The 21,340-nt window shown below is 46.3% G+C and overlaps 1 protein-coding gene across 1 annotated transcript in view; it reads left to right on the plus strand.

The window, feature by feature from the left end:
* The window catches only part of GMIP (GEM interacting protein), a 68,658-nt gene extending 60,180 nt beyond the window's left edge, over positions 1 to 8,478 (plus strand). The window contains exons 21-22 of the mRNA XM_018572338.1: positions 5,849 to 5,986; positions 8,300 to 8,478. Of these exons, the coding sequence (XP_018427840.1) occupies positions 5,849 to 5,986; positions 8,300 to 8,478 (317 nt within the window). The remainder of the gene's footprint in view (positions 1 to 5,848; positions 5,987 to 8,299) is intronic.
* The last annotated feature ends 12,862 nt before the right edge of the window (positions 8,479 to 21,340 follow it).

The following is a 21,340-nucleotide window of genomic DNA, read 5'->3' on the forward strand; positions in this document are numbered from 1 at the left end:
AGTCCTTCTGTAGAGCATGTTCGGCTGACTGAAGTGCAGCCGAAGGCAGCTGATGTATGGCTGAAATCAGCCGCACAAGCCAGAAGTGAATAGCCGAGCTCTGTTCACTACGGCCGGGTTATTCACTCGGCTGCCTTCAGTAGCCTTGTGAATGACCCCCATAGTCTCATTCTTCAGGGTAAAGCAGCAATGGGGGTACAGACAGAAGGACTTCAGGAAAGGACTTCTTCACTTTGAGGTTCTTCTTTAGTTGTCCTCCGTCAGAAGAAACACAGAGACTTTTCGGAGTCGGCTGAAAGTTGCCGTTGAACTCTCCGGTCTCCTCTGGTTCTCCTCCTCTTCTGTTTTTCCGCTCTGTATAATAACGCTGACTTTAATATTTGATTTCATGTGAAGTGCTGTGCTCGGTGTGTTCGGGGGGCACTTATTTTCTTGTATTATATCGGCTTATTTGTGCGTAAAACATCATCCGCTGGCTGTGCCGCGCTCTCTTACGGCTCTCCTTACATAACCCGGAGACGTGAGCCTCAAAGACATCATTTTACTTGGTGATGGCAGCTCTGTCCAGCACAGTCCTCCCTTTTTGGGGAGGCATTGGATCCTGAATACCATTCGGGTCTGGGAGCCTCAGCTTTAGTATTAATACCTGTAAATGGTTTTCTGTGGTATTCGCAATAAGTATTCGTAAACTCGTCCGAATCCGAAACCAGGCGTTCAGGCAGAGACAGCTAATCAGCCACCCTCATAGAACGCAGGTGCTGCCCTTTGACATGGGACTCACTGCTTTTACTTCTGTAACAGGGTCCCAGGAAAGGAAAGGCCTACCTACTGCAAAACAAGATCTCTAGCTCCCACCCCTGTTAATGGACCAACATCTACTTTCCTATCTCCTCCTTTCACGCTCACACCCAGGTGAACTCCCTCCTACTAAGTAATACGCTTTGCATTGCAACCGAATCCATTTAAGCTATGGTATTTATTTGATCTACTCATACTTCATGCCCCCCTCCCTCCTTCTATTATACCGATATCTTTGAACATTAGTCATATACTTACTTGATACAGTATATTGTACATTGAAATGGTTATAGGATCGTTCTTAATATCTCCATGCTATCAATGTTCTTCCCAGTGACGGACAGTTACAGTTTTGTTTTTACTATTATATATTCATAAGATGATAGTGTGTACTAAGCATAAGACAAGAACCCGGCTGGGTCTTTTTGTGTATATTCTTATTTGAATACCAACGCACAACTGTTTGTTATACTTTTGTATACTCATTTTTGAAACCTAATAAAGAAATACATGCTTAAAAAAAAATAATATATAGTTATATAGTTAAAGGAGAACTACGGGGTCAGGGCTTTTCCCCATAGTTCTCCTTAGGGTAACGGGAGCACACAAACTAGCGTCCTCCCGTCACCCTAGGCTCAGTATATAGGGAGCTACAGCGGCTAGAACTAAGAGGTGAGTGAAAAGCACTCACCTCATAGTTCCTTTAAGGTGTGGCCAGAAGAAGTTAAGGGGTCTTCACTTTATTGTAAAGAAAGGGGATATTCATCTACAGCACATGCACACATATAGAGTATTAGGGCCAAATTGGACCGAAGACAATTAACCTTCCAGCGTGTCTTTGGAGTACCCGCAGGAAACCCACACAAGCCACGGGAGTACATGCGACCTCCATGCAGAATAAATATAATAATACTATAATATATGGAAGTATTTTTACATACAAGTAATCCTATATTGGTAATCTGTTTTAGGGTCCTGCCGAGGGTTCTGAATCTTGTCCTCGGCCGTCAGGTAAATTCCTATTTTGCTGTAGTGGTTTAAACCCAATTCATTGCACTAGGGGTGCTCATATTGCAATTCATTGTGTATTAAATGAGGTCTTCTGTGTCATATTTCACGTTTGGTTGGAATGTTCAGATAAAGGCTTTGCCTCCATCAACACCTGTGCAGAGGCGCCTGGGAGAGTTACATGTGGCTGCTTCTGAGATTCTGTTGAGGGCCCACTGCCCTGTCATCCTGGATAGCTGTAAAATGCTGCATATCGGGGGATGTTTTCATTATCATTTCGATATGAATTTTACCATTGAACCTCCGGACATTTTGTAAAGTCTTAGTGGAAGTTTTAGACCGTGTTTCATGTCATGTTACACACATATTGAGGTTGTAACATGAAGCATGGTTGCATACAACATCACCAAAACCCAAACCACCCTCCCTCTTACATAAATCGTGGGGGGCTTCTTCATTTCGTGATCATTTAAATTCAGTGAATTTGGCCACGTTATCCCAGTTTGGAGGTCACATTGAATTCCTACATGTCCCATTCAGTGCCCCAGGCATCGGTGTTGGTGATTTTGAAGGTTTATTTCCCATTTTCTTGTTACAAGTGAGCCCATTAAATTGTAATTCCAGCCAAAACGGCAATAAAAATCTGATGGGGGTTCTAGGCTCCCCCCTTTTCTACTTAAAAAGGGTATTTTTTAAATGTATTTGTGTGTTTCTGTGTTGGAGATTTCCCCTTAAAGGAGAATTATGAGGCGAGTGATTTTTACTCAGCCTCATAATCTGAGCCGACCTGTGACAATGAGACTGTCACAGGTCGGCTCAGTAGATCGGGAGGTGAGAGAACACATACCGGCGTTCGCTCACTTCTCGATCTAGCCGTGCAGAGAGCCGTGACTGTCACTCACGACTCCGTGCAGGGATTCCCCCCCTCCCCTGTCCGATTCCTCCAGCGCTGACTGGCGGAACGGATGGGGGAGGGGGCGGGTACAGCTGGCTCTGCCTCTGGATAGGCAGAGCTATCTGTCCATCCCGCAGCTGGGTGGATCTCGACAGCAATGTCGGGATCCGCTCCGGCGTCTCAGTATACCGGGAGCTGTAGCTCGCGGTATACCGAGCTTAGGGTGACGGGAGGACGCTAGCTTGTGTCCTCCCGTTACCCTTAGGAGAATTATGGGTAAAAGCCCTGACCCCCATAGTTCTCCTTTAACCTTCTTTCTGTGGTAATGTTGTCATTGGAAGAGAAAAGGGGGAAGAAATATGCCCAACAAGTCCACGGAGATCAATAAAACCTCATAGGGGTTCTAATCCTTCCCCACTCTATTCATAACTGAAAATGAACATTCTTCCTGGAGATACACTGACACAAATATTACAAAGACTCAGCCAGACTCAAGACTCTTGTTCTCGCTGGAAGTGCGGAGATTAGGAGGAAACATGATTTTGATGTACAAAATGTTTAGTGGTGATGGTAACATCAGCAATAAACTGTTTATGGTAAACTCCATAACAAGGACTAGAGGCCACCACCTAAAACTGGTGGAGAAAAGATTTAACCACAAGGGGCGTAGGGGATTCTTCTCAGTCAGAGTGGTTAGAGTCTGGAACTCTCTGCCACAAGCAGTGGTATCAGCGGAGAGTATTGAATCATTCAAAAAGCATTTAGATGCCTTCCTCAGAGACCGTAACATACAGGGGGACAGGTACTCTTAAAAACTAGACCACACAGGGACTTGTGTACACACACACACACACATGCACAATCACATACAGACACACAAAGGTTGAACTTGATGGACCTGTGTCTTTATTCAACCTCAAATACTAGGTAACTATATTAGACTGGTTGCTGGGATTTGGAATAGGTTGCGGTGCTCAAGGCTTGTCATGTCATGTCATGATTGTCAAATCATTTAACGGATTGCCAATAAAGCCCTGTTACAGGCCTTGGCCAGGGTTTGGCAACTTTACTTGCATATATCTTCAACAATTAAATTTTCCTTCTTGGGGCGCTGGAGGTATGGAGGTGTCTGGTTCCCTTCAGAACTGGGGTCATGTTTTAAGAGGAAGGCCCATTTGTGTCATAGTCATTGGAAGAGAAAAGGGGGCAGAAATATCCCCAACAAGTCCACAGAGATCAATAAAACCTCACAGTGGTTCTAATCCTTCCCCACTCTATTCATAACTAAAATAGAACATTCTTCCTGGAGATACACTAACACGTATCTTACAAAGACTCAGCCAGACTCAAGACTGGTTGTTGGGATTTGGGTAGGTTGCCGTGCTCAAATTCCCATGTAACGATTGTGAAATCATTTAACGGATTGCCAATGAAGCCCTGCTAATGGCCTTGGGCAGGGTTTGGCAACTTTACTTGCAGGCCTTGGGCAGGGTTTGGCAACTTTACTTGCATATATCTTCAACAATTACTGGCATTTTCCTTCTTGGGGCGCTGGAGGTATGGAAGTGTCTGGTTCCCTTCAGAACTGGGGTCATGTTTTAAGAGGAAGGCCCATTTGTGTCAAAAAACTAGACCACACAGGGACTTGTGTACACACACACACACACATGCACAATCACATACAGACACACAAAGGTTGAACTTGATGGACCTGTGTCTTTATTCAACCTCAAATACTAGGTAACTATATTAGACTGGTTGCTGGGATTTGGAATAGGTTGCGGTGCTCAAGGCTTGTCATGTCATGTCATGATTGTCAAATCATTTAACGGATTGCCAATAAAGCCCTGTTACAGGCCTTGGCCAGGGTTTGGCAACTTTACTTGCATATATCTTCAACAATTAAATTTTCCTTCTTGGGGCGCTGGAGGTATGGAGGTGTCTGGTTCCCTTCAGAACTGGGGTCATGTTTTAAGAGGAAGGCCCATTTGTGTCATAGTCATTGGAAGAGAAAAGGGGGCAGAAATATCCCCAACAAGTCCACAGAGATCAATAAAACCTCACAGTGGTTCTAATCCTTCCCCACTCTATTCATAACTAAAATAGAACATTCTTCCTGGAGATACACTAACACGTATCTTACAAAGACTCAGCCAGACTCAAGACTGGTTGTTGGGATTTGGGTAGGTTGCCGTGCTCAAATTCCCATGTAACGATTGTGAAATCATTTAACGGATTGCCAATAAAGCCCTGCTAATGGCCTTGGGCAGGGTTTGGCAACTTTACTTACAGGCCTTGGGCAGGGTTTGGCAACTTTACTTGCATATATCTTCAACAATTACTGGCATTTTCCTTCTTGGGGCGCTGGAGGTATGGAAGTGTCTGGTTCCCTTCAGAACTGGGGTCATGTTTTAAGAGGAAGGCCCATTTGTGTCATAGTCATTGGAAGAGAAAAGGGGGCAGAAATATCCCCAACAAGTCCACAGAGATCAATAAAACCTCATAGGGGTTCTAATCATTCCTCACTCTATTCATAACTAAAATAGAACATTCTTCCTGGAGAAGACTCAGCCAGACTCAAGACTGGTTGTTGGGATTTGGGTAGGTTGCCGTGCTCAAATTCCCATGTAACGATTGTGAAATCATTTAACGGATTGCCAATAAAGCCCTGCTAATGGCCTTGGGCAGGGTTTGGCAACTTTACGTGCATATATCTTCAACAATTACTGGCATTTTCCTTTCCTTTCCAGAGCTCATGTTCTAAGAGGAAGGCCCATTTGTGTTTGGTTCCTTCTTGGTGCACACCTATCCAATAGGCATTTAGGTATTGGCACAGCAGAGGGCACCAAGGCTTTCTATAGGATACCAGCCTATATGTTTGTTGTGAAAGACCAGAGTGAAAAACACCTTTTTAATGTTTGATTTGATACAAAATGAATGAATCACAACTAGAAGTTGTTAAGCTTCATTCATCTAGCAGTCACTCTATAGGTAACGTAATGTTGAAGACTCATCCAAGTGGCTTGCTCAGATTGTATGAATCTAACAAACAACTACTAGCTAGACCATGACTGAAGAAATGAGACCCATCCCAGGTGATCATCAGTATCAGAACACATTTCTGGTAACTATTGTCTCTCTTTCTAGATGTAGATGGGCGAACCGGTGATGAAGTCTCCCAGGAAGGAGAAGACTCAGAAGTTTCAAATACAGCTTACTCCAGGGGTCACTTCAGCCGTCTGCCAGTGAAATCAGCTCGAGGAGAACCGATTCGATGGTCCGATGGTGAGGGTGGCCAGGAGCAATGATAATGACTGAGCTGTGTGTTAAAAATAAGACCAGCTACTAAGCAAGTGTTATGTAAAAACTAGAAATCAAGAACACCCAGGATCTAGAACATTCCTATCGGACAATGCAAACCATGAGAACTTTGCTTTAAACGTTCTGTAAAGTGCCAAATTGGAGGAATTTAGAGAAGCGTTCGAGAACGAATATAAGTTTTGTTGGCGACAATTATATATTTTTAAAAAGTGTGAACGTATTTATTAAAAGGGATGTGTTCGTTTCGTGATGGATCCTCTTGCCATCTCGAAGACCATTACTGGTGTTGTCAATGGTCAGCAACGCTTTGTCAACCCGGGGAACAATTGCGGGTTCATGGAAGCGATAAGAATGAGATTGACGTTAAGGAATGCAAGATGGATGCTTACAGAAGACACTATCGGGGGAGAATCTCATTTATATGGACAATTGAGGTTGGACTTATGATGAAGAAGACCATGAGATGGGTAATAGCGATTGGCTAGTAGGAATTGTCCTGATTTTACAGGGACGGCTCTGATTTGCTACTGGAAATATATATCTTCAACAGACTTTTTTTCACAGCTTTAAATTGCTTAAACCAGGGAGTTTATTTTAATATATTTGGACACGTTTTTATATTTGGACACAATGAGATCCCAGGGAGTGGATGTGTTCAAAATGTCCTCATTCTAAAGATCGTTGTAACATGGGGTGGTATCTAACAACCATTGGAACTTCCTGTACAAACATTTTAGTTGTTAGTAAAATATCAAACAATGTTTTAAAGAAGATTGTGAAAGTTTAAAATGTTACAAGCAGTTATTCAAGCTGAACTCCAAGGACAGACTCATCCGGCTCTGTGGTCATAATACATCATTAAATGTATTTTCTTGTCCATTGAGGGACACAGGTATTCCTAGACTATGAGGGTTATACGGCCCACTACAGAAGATATTGACACTGGCAACAACAAAAATGTTAGCCAGCACAGGATAGCCTGGCCCAGAACCATCATGCCTCATCTTTTTGCTAGCGTCCTCAGGAGATTGGATGTGTTTTCTTCATTGTTGCTGTTCTCTTTTCATTTGGAAGATTTTTCTGCTATCAACAGCTATCAACAGCTGTTGGTAGATTCAGAGTATGATAAATCCTGGAAGTCTCTCCAGTCAGCCAATGAGTGCTGGTAGATTCATGCTGGGTATGATAAATCCTGGAAGTCTCTCCAGTCAGCCAATGAGTGCTGGTAGATTCATGCCAGATATGTTACATCCTGGAAGTCTCTCCAGTCAGCCAATGAGTGCAGGTAGATTCATGCCGGGTATGTTACATTCTGGAAGTCTCTCCAGTCAGCCAATGAGTGCTGGTAGATTCATGCCAGGTATGTTAAATCCTGGAAGTCTCTCCAGTCAGCCAATGAGTGCTGGTAGATTCATGCCAGGTATGTTAAATCCTGGAAGTCTCTCCAGTCAGCCAATGAGTGCAGGTAGTGTCACGATCTGGATCAGGCTTAGAGTCCTGTAGCAGCAGGCAAAGTCGTAGTCAAACAGGCCTAGTTCGGTACACAAGCAGACGGTAGTAGTATAGGAGCAGGCAGAAGCGTAGTCAGCGAACAAGCCGAGGTCAGTAGCCAAAGGTATCAGCTATGAAGTGGAAGACAATGAGAGTAGTCGGTGAATCAGCAGCCAAAGGTCGGTACACGGGTAGCAGTATGAGCAGATTGTATCACAGGCGGAGCAAGGAAGCAAGATATTGGCAGGAGCACAATAATCTGACAAACAGGAAGTGCAGAGGGCGTGGCTTAAATAGGAAGTTCAAGGGAGGAGCAAGGAGGTCAGAGTTCAGCAGAAACTAAGTTTACCTGAGGATTACACAGGAGATCAGGCAAGGAGCTATCCAAGGTTCAGCAGGTAGAACCACTGCCAGCTACAGCAGAGGCCCTGGGTTCAGATCTGGCTCCTGACAGGTAGATTCATGCTGGGTATGGTAAATCCTGGAAGTCTCTCTAGTCAGGCAATGAGTGCTGATAGATGCATGGCAGATATAGTAAATACTGAAAGTCTCTCCAGTTTCTATACTGATGTTCTCTTTTGTGACAGTCCTGTGAGTAGCAGATTCTATGCTAGCACAGTCCAGAATACACAGATTGTGGTCAGTTATGTACATGAGCAATAGAGATCTAAATGCCTGCAGAGCCAATGACTGGCAGCCTCTCCATCAATGGCCAATCAGCACCTCTGCTTCTCACAGACCCCGCCTCCTGCCATGGCTTTAATTAGCTCATCTGCCTTCTCACAGACCCCGCCTCCTGTCATGGCTCCAATCAGCACCTCATCTGCTCACAGACCCCGCCTCCTGCCACGGCTTTAATCAGCTCCTCTGCCTTCTCACAGACCCCACCTCCTGTCATGGCTCCAATCAGCACCTCTGCTTCTCACAGACCCGGCCTCCTGCCATGGCCCTCCCCTGTGACGTGAACCCAGTTGTGATTAAAGGTAACTATAACCATGATGTATTTTCATCAGTTTAGGTTGGACTGCAGTGAGGGGTGTAAAATGGCTTCAGTGAATTTGAATATAAACTACGACTAAGCCCGTAAGGGTGAAACGCATCAGAGTGGGCGGTGTTTGGGCGGGGAACCCCGTCCCCTTTGAAGTTGTAGTCATGGAATAAAGTTAAAAGTTGGTGGACATTGGTGTGCAATCCTTTTTCTTCAATAAATTGTTTGGGGTACAAAACCAAATCTTGAAAATATATATTTTGTATTTTAGCTCCCTCGTCTTACAAGGTCTATTTTGTAAAAAAAAATAATAATACAAAAAATGTATATCTGGTGTTATATAAAAAAATAAATATATGGATTAGTTTTATTTTTATTTTTTAATTAATATCCCTGTTTTTTGTGCAATAAATTTGTTATTAAATTTTCAAATTTCACGTGTGCCCACAAAAGCAGGAGAGTCGTAGCCAGCAACAACACCGCAAAGAAACATAGACATGTAGAAAGCAAAACAGGCCAAATGGGTGTGATGAACACGTAAGCATTATAGAGTCACACACACCAAATATGCAAAGTGCCAGACATGGAAGCTGCAGAAAAATGAAGTTCGGTTATTTCGGGATTCGGATCAGAAATTTAATTTGGTTCGGGTTTCGGATGCGGACGAAATCTGAATTTGCGTTAGTTGCGGATGAGTTTATGAATATTCGTTACGAATGCCCCAGAAAACCATAAACATATAATACTAAAGCTGAGGCTCCCAGACCCGAATAGCATGCGGGATCCGGATTTCTGAATTGTATTGGGGGAGTTCCCGAATGTCATTGGGGTCTGGGAGCCATATACATATGTTACTAAAGCTGAGGCTTCCAGACCCGAATGGCATTCAGGGGGAGCTCCTGAACGCAATTCAGAAATTTGGATCCTGAGTGTCATTTGGGTCTGGAATCCTCAGCTTTAGTAATATAGTAATATACAGTATGTATATCACTCCCAGACCCGAATGACACTCAGGAGTTCCCCAATACAATTCAGAAATTCGGATCACAAAGGCCATTGGGGTCTGGGAGCCTCAGCTTTAGTATTATAGGTATATACTGTATATGGCTCCCAGGTTGCCGTAACGCAAATTCGTGTTCAGACCCATTCTGATGCATTAAACAGAAAAAAACACATCTGATTGGCCAGAAAAGTCACATGTCCCATTCAGTTTAGTTTTTGAACAAAATTCGGATGGGATTCGGAAACGGAAATTCGGATTTGGACGCATTCAGATGCATTGGGGTTCGGAAATTCGGATGTGTCCAAATGTCCAGATTTCGGAACATTCGTCCGAATTTTGATTCGGAACAAAACGAATCGCACGTGTCTAGAAAGTGCACCTTCAGAAGGTAGAGATGTGAAGCAAACAATGAAATTGTCCTCTCAGACCAAAACAAGAATAGCATATAAATGTCCTCATGGAAATGGTCCACATCATATTCCTAACAGAATCGGGGGCAATGATGAGAGGGGACCAATCAAGAAGAAACGAGGAAGAAGAGAGGGCGGGAAAGGAAATTGGGGGATTATATCTCCCCGGCGACCCCTAAAAAACAGCATACCGGCGCTGTCTTAGTCAGGGAAGTCTGTTGGAACCCCGAGGGTAAAAAATGATCAATCCAGGGATTCAGGTGGTGGGGGTCCTCTCCGCACACCTTACAGCAGTCCCGGCCAAATAAGAACGATGGTGCTCGCAATGACTATCACGGATGGCACCGTGCAAAATACGAAGTAAAAGAAACAGGTCACCAGCACTCGATTAGAATAAATATGTCCTTTTTAATGGACAATTGTGTCACTACAATCAACAGAGCCGACGTTTCGAGGCCGCACAGGGTCCCTTCTTCAAGGCAGTAAAATTGTGACGCGGCCACGAAACGTCGGCTCTGTTGATTGTAGTGACACAATTGTCCATTAAAAAGGACATATTTATTCTAATCGAGTGCTGGTGACCTGTTTCTTTTACTTCCTATACAGGGATTTCACACTGCCTCAAATTTAGGGAGCGTATCCACCTGACGGGCAGTCAGAACATAGCGTCAAGAAAACGACGATAAGAAAGAGTAGGGGCCCCCGCCAGGAACGCACGATCACGCGCTTGGCTGCTGTGAAAAGATATTGCAATACTTGGAATTTCGTAGAAGAAAAACCACTTGGTTTCTTGTTGAGAAGCACTCCAGGAGGAGAGGAACCCAACACAACCGTCACAGTACTAAAGATCCGGGACCAAAATCAGGAGACCACAGGCCATTCCCACCAAATAAAGGAAAACGTCCCCTCCGCCTGACATCCCCTAAGGCCCCATTCACACTTGGCGATTCGCATTGTCACGCGATTTGCATTTTGCGTGATATCGCGCAAATGCTTGCATTGAAAAGCATTGAATCGCGGCAAAATCCGCTCCAAAAAGGGTCCTGCTGTAGCGACACACGACCCGCGACAGCAGGACCCTTTGCCCCATTGCCAAGCATTGGAGAGCGATACCGCGCGATAAATCGCTCAGTGTGAACGGGGCCTTAAGCGGTGCTTCTCAACCTGTGTAACCTCAGGACCCACATTTGTCCTCGGTCATGAAGTCGCGACCCAAGTCGCAATGCAATTGAATGCACGGCATTAGGGTACCGCGCTTTCCGGTGCAAGGGGCGTACGAACTGTGGGTGGGAGGTGCGTTTGCAGTGCAATTCAAATGAATGGCAACGCAACACAGCTCCTACACCAGAATGCCCAGTAGGTGCGATTGCGTGGTACAAGTGCGTTAATCGCAGGGTACTATGTGATTAATGCACTGTAGTAGTGTGAACAGAATGGAGCTCTCTCAAGGCCATAGCCCCATCCCACCCCACCTCAAGCTGACACTCGGTGCCGGGCAGCATATTTTGAATGGCTGCTCGGCAAGAGAACTGACAGTGCTGCGCTATGGGGAGGCAGAGGAGCCTCTCACCTAGAAAAGTGGAAGGCTTGCGGCGACCCACTGAAAACGGGGTGGCGACCCACTTTTGGGTCACGACCCACCAGTTGAGAACCAAGGCCCTAAAGCAAGTAGAGGGATACGATGGCAGCACTCTGGCAATTCTCGAAGGGACCAAGTACCAGCGCATGAGTCATTTATAGTTGGTTTCCAAGGCCAACACATTAACCGAACTTCTACGGGTATTGGCCCAAATACATGACCAAGCCTCAGGGTGGGGTCTACCACTAATATCAGATGACCACCTATCGGCATAGCAGGGCAACCGAGACACTCCAAGAAGTTTGGAGTATAGAAAAGAAATAACTCCCGGAGAGTGAGGGTTTGAAGCACAGAGGCGTTCAAATTGTGTGCGTTGGAGAAGATCCGGAACAAGAAAATCAGATAAATACACGCTGATACAGATACTGAGAAACTAGCTGACCGGTTGGACAAGACTTGTGAAGTGTTGCGCATGCTCCAGTGATCTGTCCATACTTGTGAAGCGGCATTGCATAAAGGGGTGACAGGGATTTTTAGCCTCTGTGCTATGGTGGCACCACTGCCCCGCCATAGACCATCAGTGAGCATCTCCCCATTGGAGAAGACTTCTTCCTTTTCTGGAAGTGAACCTAAGACCCCCCCTCCCCCCCAGCTCCTCCACTTCAACTTACACAACAGCCACTTCTACTGCGGTCTGATATCAGTTTCCAGGTGATCCCTCTTGGGTTTTGAGGGATACCAGCAAAACAATCTAGTCATGGGTGGCTCGTACTCATCAGAAGATAATCTGCTGAACCAGTTTGCCCACTTTTAGGGCCAGTTCACACCAACTGCAGTGCATTCCGGAGCAGTAGTTGCTGGAATGCACTCTAATCGCACACTAAACTCCTTCGTTGGGGGGCAGGAGGGGGGCTGGCGGTGCATTGAAGTAATTGGCACCGCAGCCACGCCCCCCGGCCACAGTGCGATGGTCAGCACCCAAACGCATGGCACATGAATGCCTGCATTCCGGTCAGAAAAAATAGTGCATGGAGCAGGCCAGGATGCGATCCAGGCCGTTCCGGCACCAAATCAGTTAGTTGGGGAAATCCTCCCCACGAAGGAAAAGACCAAGTTCCACTTTAATGTCACACTGGGATTTCCATTTACAACTTACACACAGAAAACCAGGCCTCCTTCCGGGTTTCAGCAATTCAGCAATTTTAGATGAGTTGTGTTTACACTGTTACATAGAAACAGACAAGAACTTAGTTATATATCCTCTACATACAATTGACTGTCTTTTCCAACAATCTGGGGAGCCCAAAGATTATGCTGGAAGGCCAAGTGGAAACCCTACACGCACAACTAGGTATTACATAGCTTGTATGCAGAACATTCAACCCATCAACAGTTTAGCAGGAAACTAAGCACCACTCTTGCACCCCCCCCCAGTGCCATCGGAAGCGTGGCAAAACATTGCCTGCATTCCGGTCCAGTGCAAACGGAAAAAAACAATGCTTACCCATGTGACCCAAAGAGATACTGCCTAAGACCGCAGCCTCAGGCTGCCTCTTCATAGGAATGGCCCTGACCTTAGTAGACCCTTGGAAGAGGACAGGTGGTCTTCAATATGGCAGACAGAGAAAACCAGCTCCCCCAATGGAAATGCCCTGGACACAAATGATAAATTACTTTCATGGTGGTACTTAGTACCAGTCCATAAAGCCAAGTAAACATTGGGGGCCCCACCCAAATGCTTCAGAGGATGCCGGGATATAGATACCTTCATTCATTCACCCTAACCGTCCACTCCGCTCTTCCCTAGACCTCCTGCTTTCCAGCTCCCTAGTCAACTCCTCCCATACTCGCCTCCAGGACTTCTCCAGAGTCTCTCCCATCCTCTGGAACTCTTTACCCCAACCTGTCCGTCTATCTCCCACCCTGACTGTCTTTAGGCGTTCCCTGAAGACTCTTCTCTTCAGGGAAGCCGATCCCACCTCAACCTAACCACTGAACCTTCACGTTCTCAAACAATTCATCCCACACAGCTACCTCCTCATGTATAGAAAAAAATTTGTATTTTCCCTGGAGCTCCGATATACTATACTATATGGCTCTGACGAAGCTCCGGTGGGCGGAGCGAAACGCGTCTACCCGTTAATGTGTGTTATGTGACCCACACAGATGACTGCTTCCCTGAGAAACTGCTGACTGCAACCCGAAAAAAACGACGGAGAGACACTACTTCCTCTAAACCACGAGTTGAATCCAAAAAAAACCCCTACAAAATCCTCCCCCTACAACTGAGATTACAGGACTTCCATCTGGATATCTGGACCCGCAAAAGAGGGGAAGGAGACGACCAACTGTGAGTACGGCTGACTATAAAACAAGCTTCAAATAGTCTATCACAGGTCTCCCCCTCAAAGAAGAAAAAATATCTATTACTAGTGGAGGAATTTATTGATATAGGGGAAGGTCTAGAGGACCCAGGAAACCAAGTGAAGGACTTTTGCCTCCTTAAAGAGATTAATAAAAAACACGGATATATGAAAGTCCATAACCACACCTTATTCATACAGGAATGTGTCCCCTTCCTCTATCCGTGGTGAATTACAGAGACTTCCTATACCAATCACCAATTGATAGATAGTATCCATCAGACATCGGGATATCTATATAAGGAGTTGCTCTACTTGATCTATTCTGTCCACACTCCAAACCATCGTTTGTCAAGGGGTTTAGCACTGATTAGTATCAGGTGCTTCATTTGGGAGTATTCCCTCGTTTCTACAGGGATTAAGCTTGGTCGCAGTATGTGTGGGGCCCATAGTGTGTATGAATGAGTGTTTGAGTGTCACGAACAACGTTGTTTCTTTTATTGTGCAGTAAGAAGCGGAAGTGTTGTTGCAAAGAAACTGATGTTTTGTAAAACATAATAAAGCCTATATTTATATAAGATTTAATGGTCTCGGTCTGTTTAAGCAACCACTTTCTGTGATCCTCACTTGGAACACTCCCCTATCTTTCTGCTTACCTCCTCATGTATCACTGGCCCCTCCCTTTTAGATTGGAAGCCCTCAGGGGCGGGGCCCTCCTTACCATCTTGTCTTGAATTGTATTGTAATTCTAATGTCTTCCTTATATTGTAAAGCGCTGCGCACACTGTTGGCGCCATATAAATCCTGTATAATAATAATAATAATTCATGGCATTCACATCACACTAACGCACGATCCCGCGATGCACTACATTAGAGAGGTGTCAATGTTCCCTACAGTTCTATTTCCGCTGACTATTCTAGATCGTGTCATCTATGAATACAAATATTATTAGTAATGGTATAAGAGCCCGTTCACACCAGCCACAGTGCGTTCCGGCCCGATTCTGGCCGGAACGCACTGGATCGCATTGCGGCCGGCTCACTTTGTTGTGGGGCAGGAGGGGGCGTAGCGGCGCATTGAAGTGAATGACGCCACAGCCATGCGATCGGCCGCACGGGAACGCGTGGCACATCAATGCCCGCCGTCCGGACAGAAAAAAATGCTGCAAGCACTATTTTTTCGGACCGCACCAGAGCGCAGGCACTGATGTGCCACGCGTTACCGTGCGGCCGATCGCACTGTGGCCCCCCTCCAGCTCCAACACAAAGTGAGCCGGCCGCAATGCGATCCAGTGCGTTCCGGGACCAATCGAGCTAGAAACATAGTTCTCCTATAAAGAATGTGATAAATAAACCTTTTTATGGGAATTACCGACAAAGAGCCACCAGAGGGCAGCAAGTATTCAAAAATCACCCCAGACTCCGCTATGAGCGTCTCCGCGTTACCTCTGCTCCTCTGTATTCCATCTGCTGCCAAAAGCGAGATCTTCCATCTCCAAAATAAATCCCAAATACAATGCAGATGGCAGACTGGTAAGAGGAGGCCGATCCCAATCGCCATTCTGCGCCTACCCCATGGGCCCGTTCAGATGAGCATTGACGCAAACCTTTAGGGCGCATTACAGTAGACAGGTAAGCTGCGGAAAAATTCAGTTCGGATATTTCGTTTTTTGGGAATTTGGACCTGAAATTCAATTCGGTTCGGATTTCGGATTCATGATAAAATAGTTTTGGACGAGTTTACGAATATTCGCTGCGAATACCACAGGAAACTATATACAGATATTAATACTAAAGCTGAATGTCCCAGACCCCAATGGCATCCGGGATCCGAATTTCCGAATTGCATTGGGGACCTGCTGAATGTGATTCGGGTCTGGGAGCCGTATATATATATATATACACTGTATTTCCAAAAGTATTGGGCCCCTCCCCCTCCAAATCATTGAATTCCAATCCCCTCCATGGCCCCCGGTGTATAGGATGAGGCACCTCGGCATGCAGACGCTTCTACAGACATTGGTGAGAGAACGGGTCGCTCTCAGGAGCTCAGTGACTACAAGCGTGGTGCCGTGATAGGTTGTCACCTGCGCAATAAGTCCGTCCGTGACATTTCCCGGCTACCAAATATTCCGCGGTCGCCTGTTACTGGGATTATAACAAAGTGGAAGCAACTGGGAACAACAGCAACTCAGCCAGGAAGTGGTCGGCCACGTCACATGACAGAGCGGGGTCAGCGCATGCTGAAGCGCACAGTGCGCAGAAACGGAGGCATTGGGATTCGGAAATTCAGAAGTGTCCCAATTTCGGAGAATTCGTCTGAATTTTGATTCGGAACTAAACGAATCTCACACGTCTACATTCAAATATATGAAACTCTCAAACTTTTTTTGATAATGAATCCAAATTAACCAAATTCACGTCACCCAGCCAAATATTTCCTTACAATTTTTGCCCAAACACTTACAATCCCCTTGTTTCTGGACAGCTCCAACTCTCTCAGCTCGGCTTCCCTGATCTTCCTGTCCAGTACAGGATCACAAGGGACGGAGCAGCTGTCCATCTACTAGCTCGGAGAAGGGAGGGAGATGGAACGGGGGGCAAGGAGGAGGGCAGCGTCTTGTCTTGCTGTGCCTGTGGAGACACACACAGCTTACTAGCACACACAAGGGTGGCTCCATAGGACCCTACAGGGGAAAGGAGCCACACACAGCTTACTGGCACACACAAGGGTGGCTCCATAGGACCCTACAGGGGAAAGGAGCCACACACAGCTTACTGGCACACACAAGGGTGGCTCCATAGGACCCTACAGGGGAAAGGAGCCACACACAGCTTACTGGCACACACAAGGGTGGCTCCATAGGACCCTACAGGGGAAAGGAGCCACACACAGCTTACTGGCACACACAAGGGTGGCTCCATAGGACCCTACAGGGGAAAGGAGCCACACACAGCTTACTGGCACACACAAGGGTGGCTCCATAGGACCCTACAGGGGAAAGGAGCCACACACAGCTTACTGGCACACACAAGGGTGGCTCCATAGGACCCTACAGGGGAGAGGAGCCACACACAGCTTACTGGCACACACAAGGGTGGCTCCATAGGACCCTACAGGGGAAAGGAGCCACACACAGCTTACTGGCACACACAAGGGTGGCTCCATAGGACCCTACAGGGGAAAGGAGCCACACACAGCTTACTGGCACACACAAGGGTGGCTCCATAGGACCCTACAGGGGAAAGGAGCCACACACAGCTTACTGGCACACACAAGGGTGGCTCCATAGGACCCTACAGGGGAAAGGAGCCACACACAGCTTACTGGCACACACAAGGGTGGCTCCATAGGACCCTACAGGGGAAAGGAGCCACACACAGCTTACTGGCACACACAAGGGTGGCTCCATAGGACCCTACAGGGGAAAGGAGCCACACACAGCTTACTGGCACACACAAGGGTGGCTCCATAGGACCCTACAGGGGGAAAGGAGCCACACACAGCTTACTGGCACACACAAGGGTGGCTCCATAGGACCCTACAGGGGAAAGGAGCCACACACAGCTTACTGGCACACACAAGGGTGGCTCCATAGGACCCTACAGGGGAAAGGAGCCACACACAGCTTACTGGCACACACAAGGGTGGCTCCATAGGACCCTGCAAGGGAAAGGGACCACCCTAAAACAGGAGATCAGGGTTCAGGGGACCAGCTGATTCTGAAGGAAACTACAAACTTGTAAACTTCAAGGGGCAGCTTCCATTGTAAGTGATTTCATCAGCATTTGAAAAACTTTTGACCTTAATATCACTTTATGGCAGCCCATTCCTTGTACACAGGCTGGCAGTGCACCTCAATGCATTAAGAAGCCTGTGCGGCGTGCACTGACGTCACAAGGGTGGTGCGGGGGGTGCGGCCCGCACCCGGGTGTCACCATTGCAGAGGGGGACACAAAAAATATCCTCCAATCATAGAGCTCGCTCTGCTGCATTAGGCAAAGAGAACTCAGTAAAGCTCCGCAGACGCCATTCCACGGCCTGCATTTGATGAGTGGGCTGCACAGTGCATGTCGTGGTATTGATAAATATTGCAGGCTCTGGTGGCCCCTTAGAGCGACTTTACTCAGGATAGTAGGACCGGACGGCAACACGCAGCTGCAACCAGACGGACTGGTGCTGGAACGTAGACGTCTTACCACGCACTCGCTTTCTTGTACATTATCTAACTTTGCATTGTACGGGATTATGATTTATTTTTCCCGGCAGTGACCCCATTTCTCTTTTGCCGGCGGGAAAAAAAGGGACGAGGAAACCGTTGAGTGTTATGAGAATGAGTAGCAGGAATGACATCTGACCCACGACGTGTGCAGAGACTTGACAGATGTAAGACCTCCCAGGAGGATGTGAAGAGACAGCTGGAGGCCGACACATCAGAGGAAGAGAGGACAACTGACAGCAGGAGAACGGGTGTGAGTCACCATAGAGGAAGCGGGATCAGTCAAGACCAATAGAAACCAAGTGGAGTCCTCGGTAACAAGAAAGGACCACCATCCAGAGTGATGACGGAGCCGGAATATTGAGAAGCTCCTTCTATATACAATAAAGGAACCCTTAGGCTGGGTTCACACCTAAAAATAGAGGAAAGGGAAGGGTTTTTGGAGGGGGTGTAAATGACCGTCCAAGAGAGATATGTTAAAATAAAGGTTCAAAATGTATTATATTAAATATTAATACATTCATGATTGAAAACAAACACATTAGAATAAAACAGATCCCTGCAGAGGATATGTTCTTACATACATGGCTAATATGTTACTAAAATTCATATGATCCAACATGTCATGAAATTTTTCATTATTATCCAAATGTGGTTACATTCATGTATGACAACATATTATCCTAGGCGTAGCTTATCTTAATAGGCCCCGACGCGTTTCACCATTGGCTTCATCAGGGGACCCACTGAAGATGGACCTATTGTTCAAAGAAATTGTCTTCATTTAGACCGACATTCCTCAATTCATATATCTACATCTCTAATTCATACAATGTCATACTGTCATATGTAGCTTCATCTGGAGCAGATATATCATATAAAGTTTATTTTGGGGATAACTGCGTCTCCACTACTCACCATGCAGGGCTGATTTGCGATATGCAGGAGAAGTATCCAGAAAGCCCCAAAGTGGGGGGATTATGTGATATGGTGATAAGTTCCCTCAGGGGGGTGGCAATAATGGGACTGCCCGAGTGCCACGGTTCCATGTCATGTGATCAACCCACATTCAAATTTTCATATTGATACTTAAAGGGTGTCTAGTGTTTGATGTGAAAAAAAAACCCCAAATAAGATGGGGGAAATTTTTTTTTTTTAAAGTAACACGTAAAATGGGACCTCTTTATTGAGTGAGGGATCTATGCATCTGTGTATGTGCATGTACATACATGTACACCCATATATAAATTTAGCAGTTTAAGTGATAGCTAGCGATGTGTGTGTATCTTACTGATGTAAGGTCATTGGTCAAGTGTGATATATCTCTTCTATATGGGGTGTAAGTGGTTCAACCGGAGCACCATATATCAGTGATTGTATATATCTTCAAAGTGTATAAAACATACGTGTGTGCAGTGTGTGAGATGATGTGTCATTTATCAGCCCCCCATGTTGCCTATACCTGTGAGCCCTAGTACTCATCCTATCGGTGGTTCTACCCTATCCCTATGTTCGCCAGGTCGGTTGTATGGATCTATATATATATATATATATCCCACAATCCCTACCAGTCAATACTTCTAGTTGAGATGAATCTGGCTTTCTTACCTTAGGCTGACAATGCGTCTCTGTGGTGATCTCCGCTGGACTCGCCTAGCATCAACTCCCTCCCTATATACCCCTCGCCACCATGTCACAAGACCGGACTATCAGGTTCCGGTCTCCGAGTGGCGGCGCGGATTCCCCAAGACGCATGCGCGGGTTTCCGGCGCAGGCGTCTGACGTCATCCCTTGCCAGTTTTGGACTCAGTTGCCCGGCATGTCAGTCCATAGATGACTTCCGGGTATGCGCACGCATTTTTAGTTGATTTTCAGGGGAGAGGGTTCTTCCCCGTTCCTGATAGAAGCAGCATAATCAAGCTTTAATTACCTGTAGCGTGCTTTATCAGTCATAATGTATTCGGTCCGTTCTCTGTGGCTGACTTTAACCCTTTCTGTATCTAGGATCTATGCCTAAAGACGTATTGAATATGCCCGTCTGTCGCGCGTTTGTCACGCGGTTTTTTTACCGCGATTCGCGGTAAAAAAACACGCGACAAACCGCGCGTTTCCGAGGAGTTGTTACGAAGGAGAAGGCGGTAGGATTGGATAGTGATTGGATGTTCTATGATCTCTCCTGATCCTCCTCAGGTTCTAGGTGCTTGGGCATAATGTATTAGTATGGGGGGATCCATAACTCCTGGATTTGAAGTTTGGTTATGGTGGTTGGCGCATGGATTTTCGAGATGCTATAATGGGGATGAGGAGTCAAAGTGAACCTCCAGTAATTCTAAATTTTAATAATAAATGATATCGAAACACACATTTGTCCTTCATTACTGTCAGATGTATTATAGTGTCATTTTTATGGAAGATTCTATTTCTCCTCCGGTCCTTAAGTAGATGGGACCAACCAGCGAGCATCAGTTCCAGAAGTAATGACAGCTCCTTCCAGATCAGGGTTGGGCAACTCCAGCCCTCCAGCTGAGCTTTAGCTACAAACCCCAACATGCCTTTGTCTCTGGGAGTCATGCCTGTACCAGTCAGTTTTGCAATGCCTCATGGGACCAGGGTCGCATTTCCCACAAGGCCACTGAGTCCTGGCCTCGGGGCAGCAGGGAGTAGAGGGGCAGCACAGCCGCAGGGCAGGTAGTTTTTTTTCTACTTTTAGCCCTGCTTCGGGCAAGCAAGGCTAAATGTACAGCGGGGAAGTCGCCACTCGATGCAAGAGCGGGGAGCAGAGCGGAGATGATGACACACTCATTGCGGCACAATGAGACACACGGGAACCCAATGTATGGAGGACACGTCTACTGGTACAGGTCTACTGTGGCCATGACTGTCATACGTCCCAGACTTGGATCCATGACTTATGAAGAGTTCCAATTCATCTTCTTGATTTCCATGCCCTCTACTCTGTCCTTGTGCTGGACCTCATATGCTGGCCATACAGGTGGTGGCAGTTTCACACAGGAACCCTATGCATGGAGGACAGGTCTACTGTGGCCATGACTGTCATACGCAGTGGTGTATTCTGGATTCTATAGGAGTCAAAATAAAATCAATGAAAAACACCATCGTTCATAGTTGCCCCCCTGCAGCATTTTTATTGGACAGTTGTGCCAATGCCTCTGTAACCCACCTCAGCACAGTCTGTTATATAACACCCTCACCAAACCCCCTATCCCCTCACCAAACCCCCCTATCCCCTCACCAAAGCCCC

This window comes from Nanorana parkeri, unplaced genomic scaffold, assembly GCF_000935625.1.
Source record: "Nanorana parkeri isolate BGI_ZX_2015 unplaced genomic scaffold, ASM93562v1 scaffold2005, whole genome shotgun sequence".
NCBI classification, from domain to species: Eukaryota; Metazoa; Chordata; class Amphibia; order Anura; family Dicroglossidae; genus Nanorana; species Nanorana parkeri.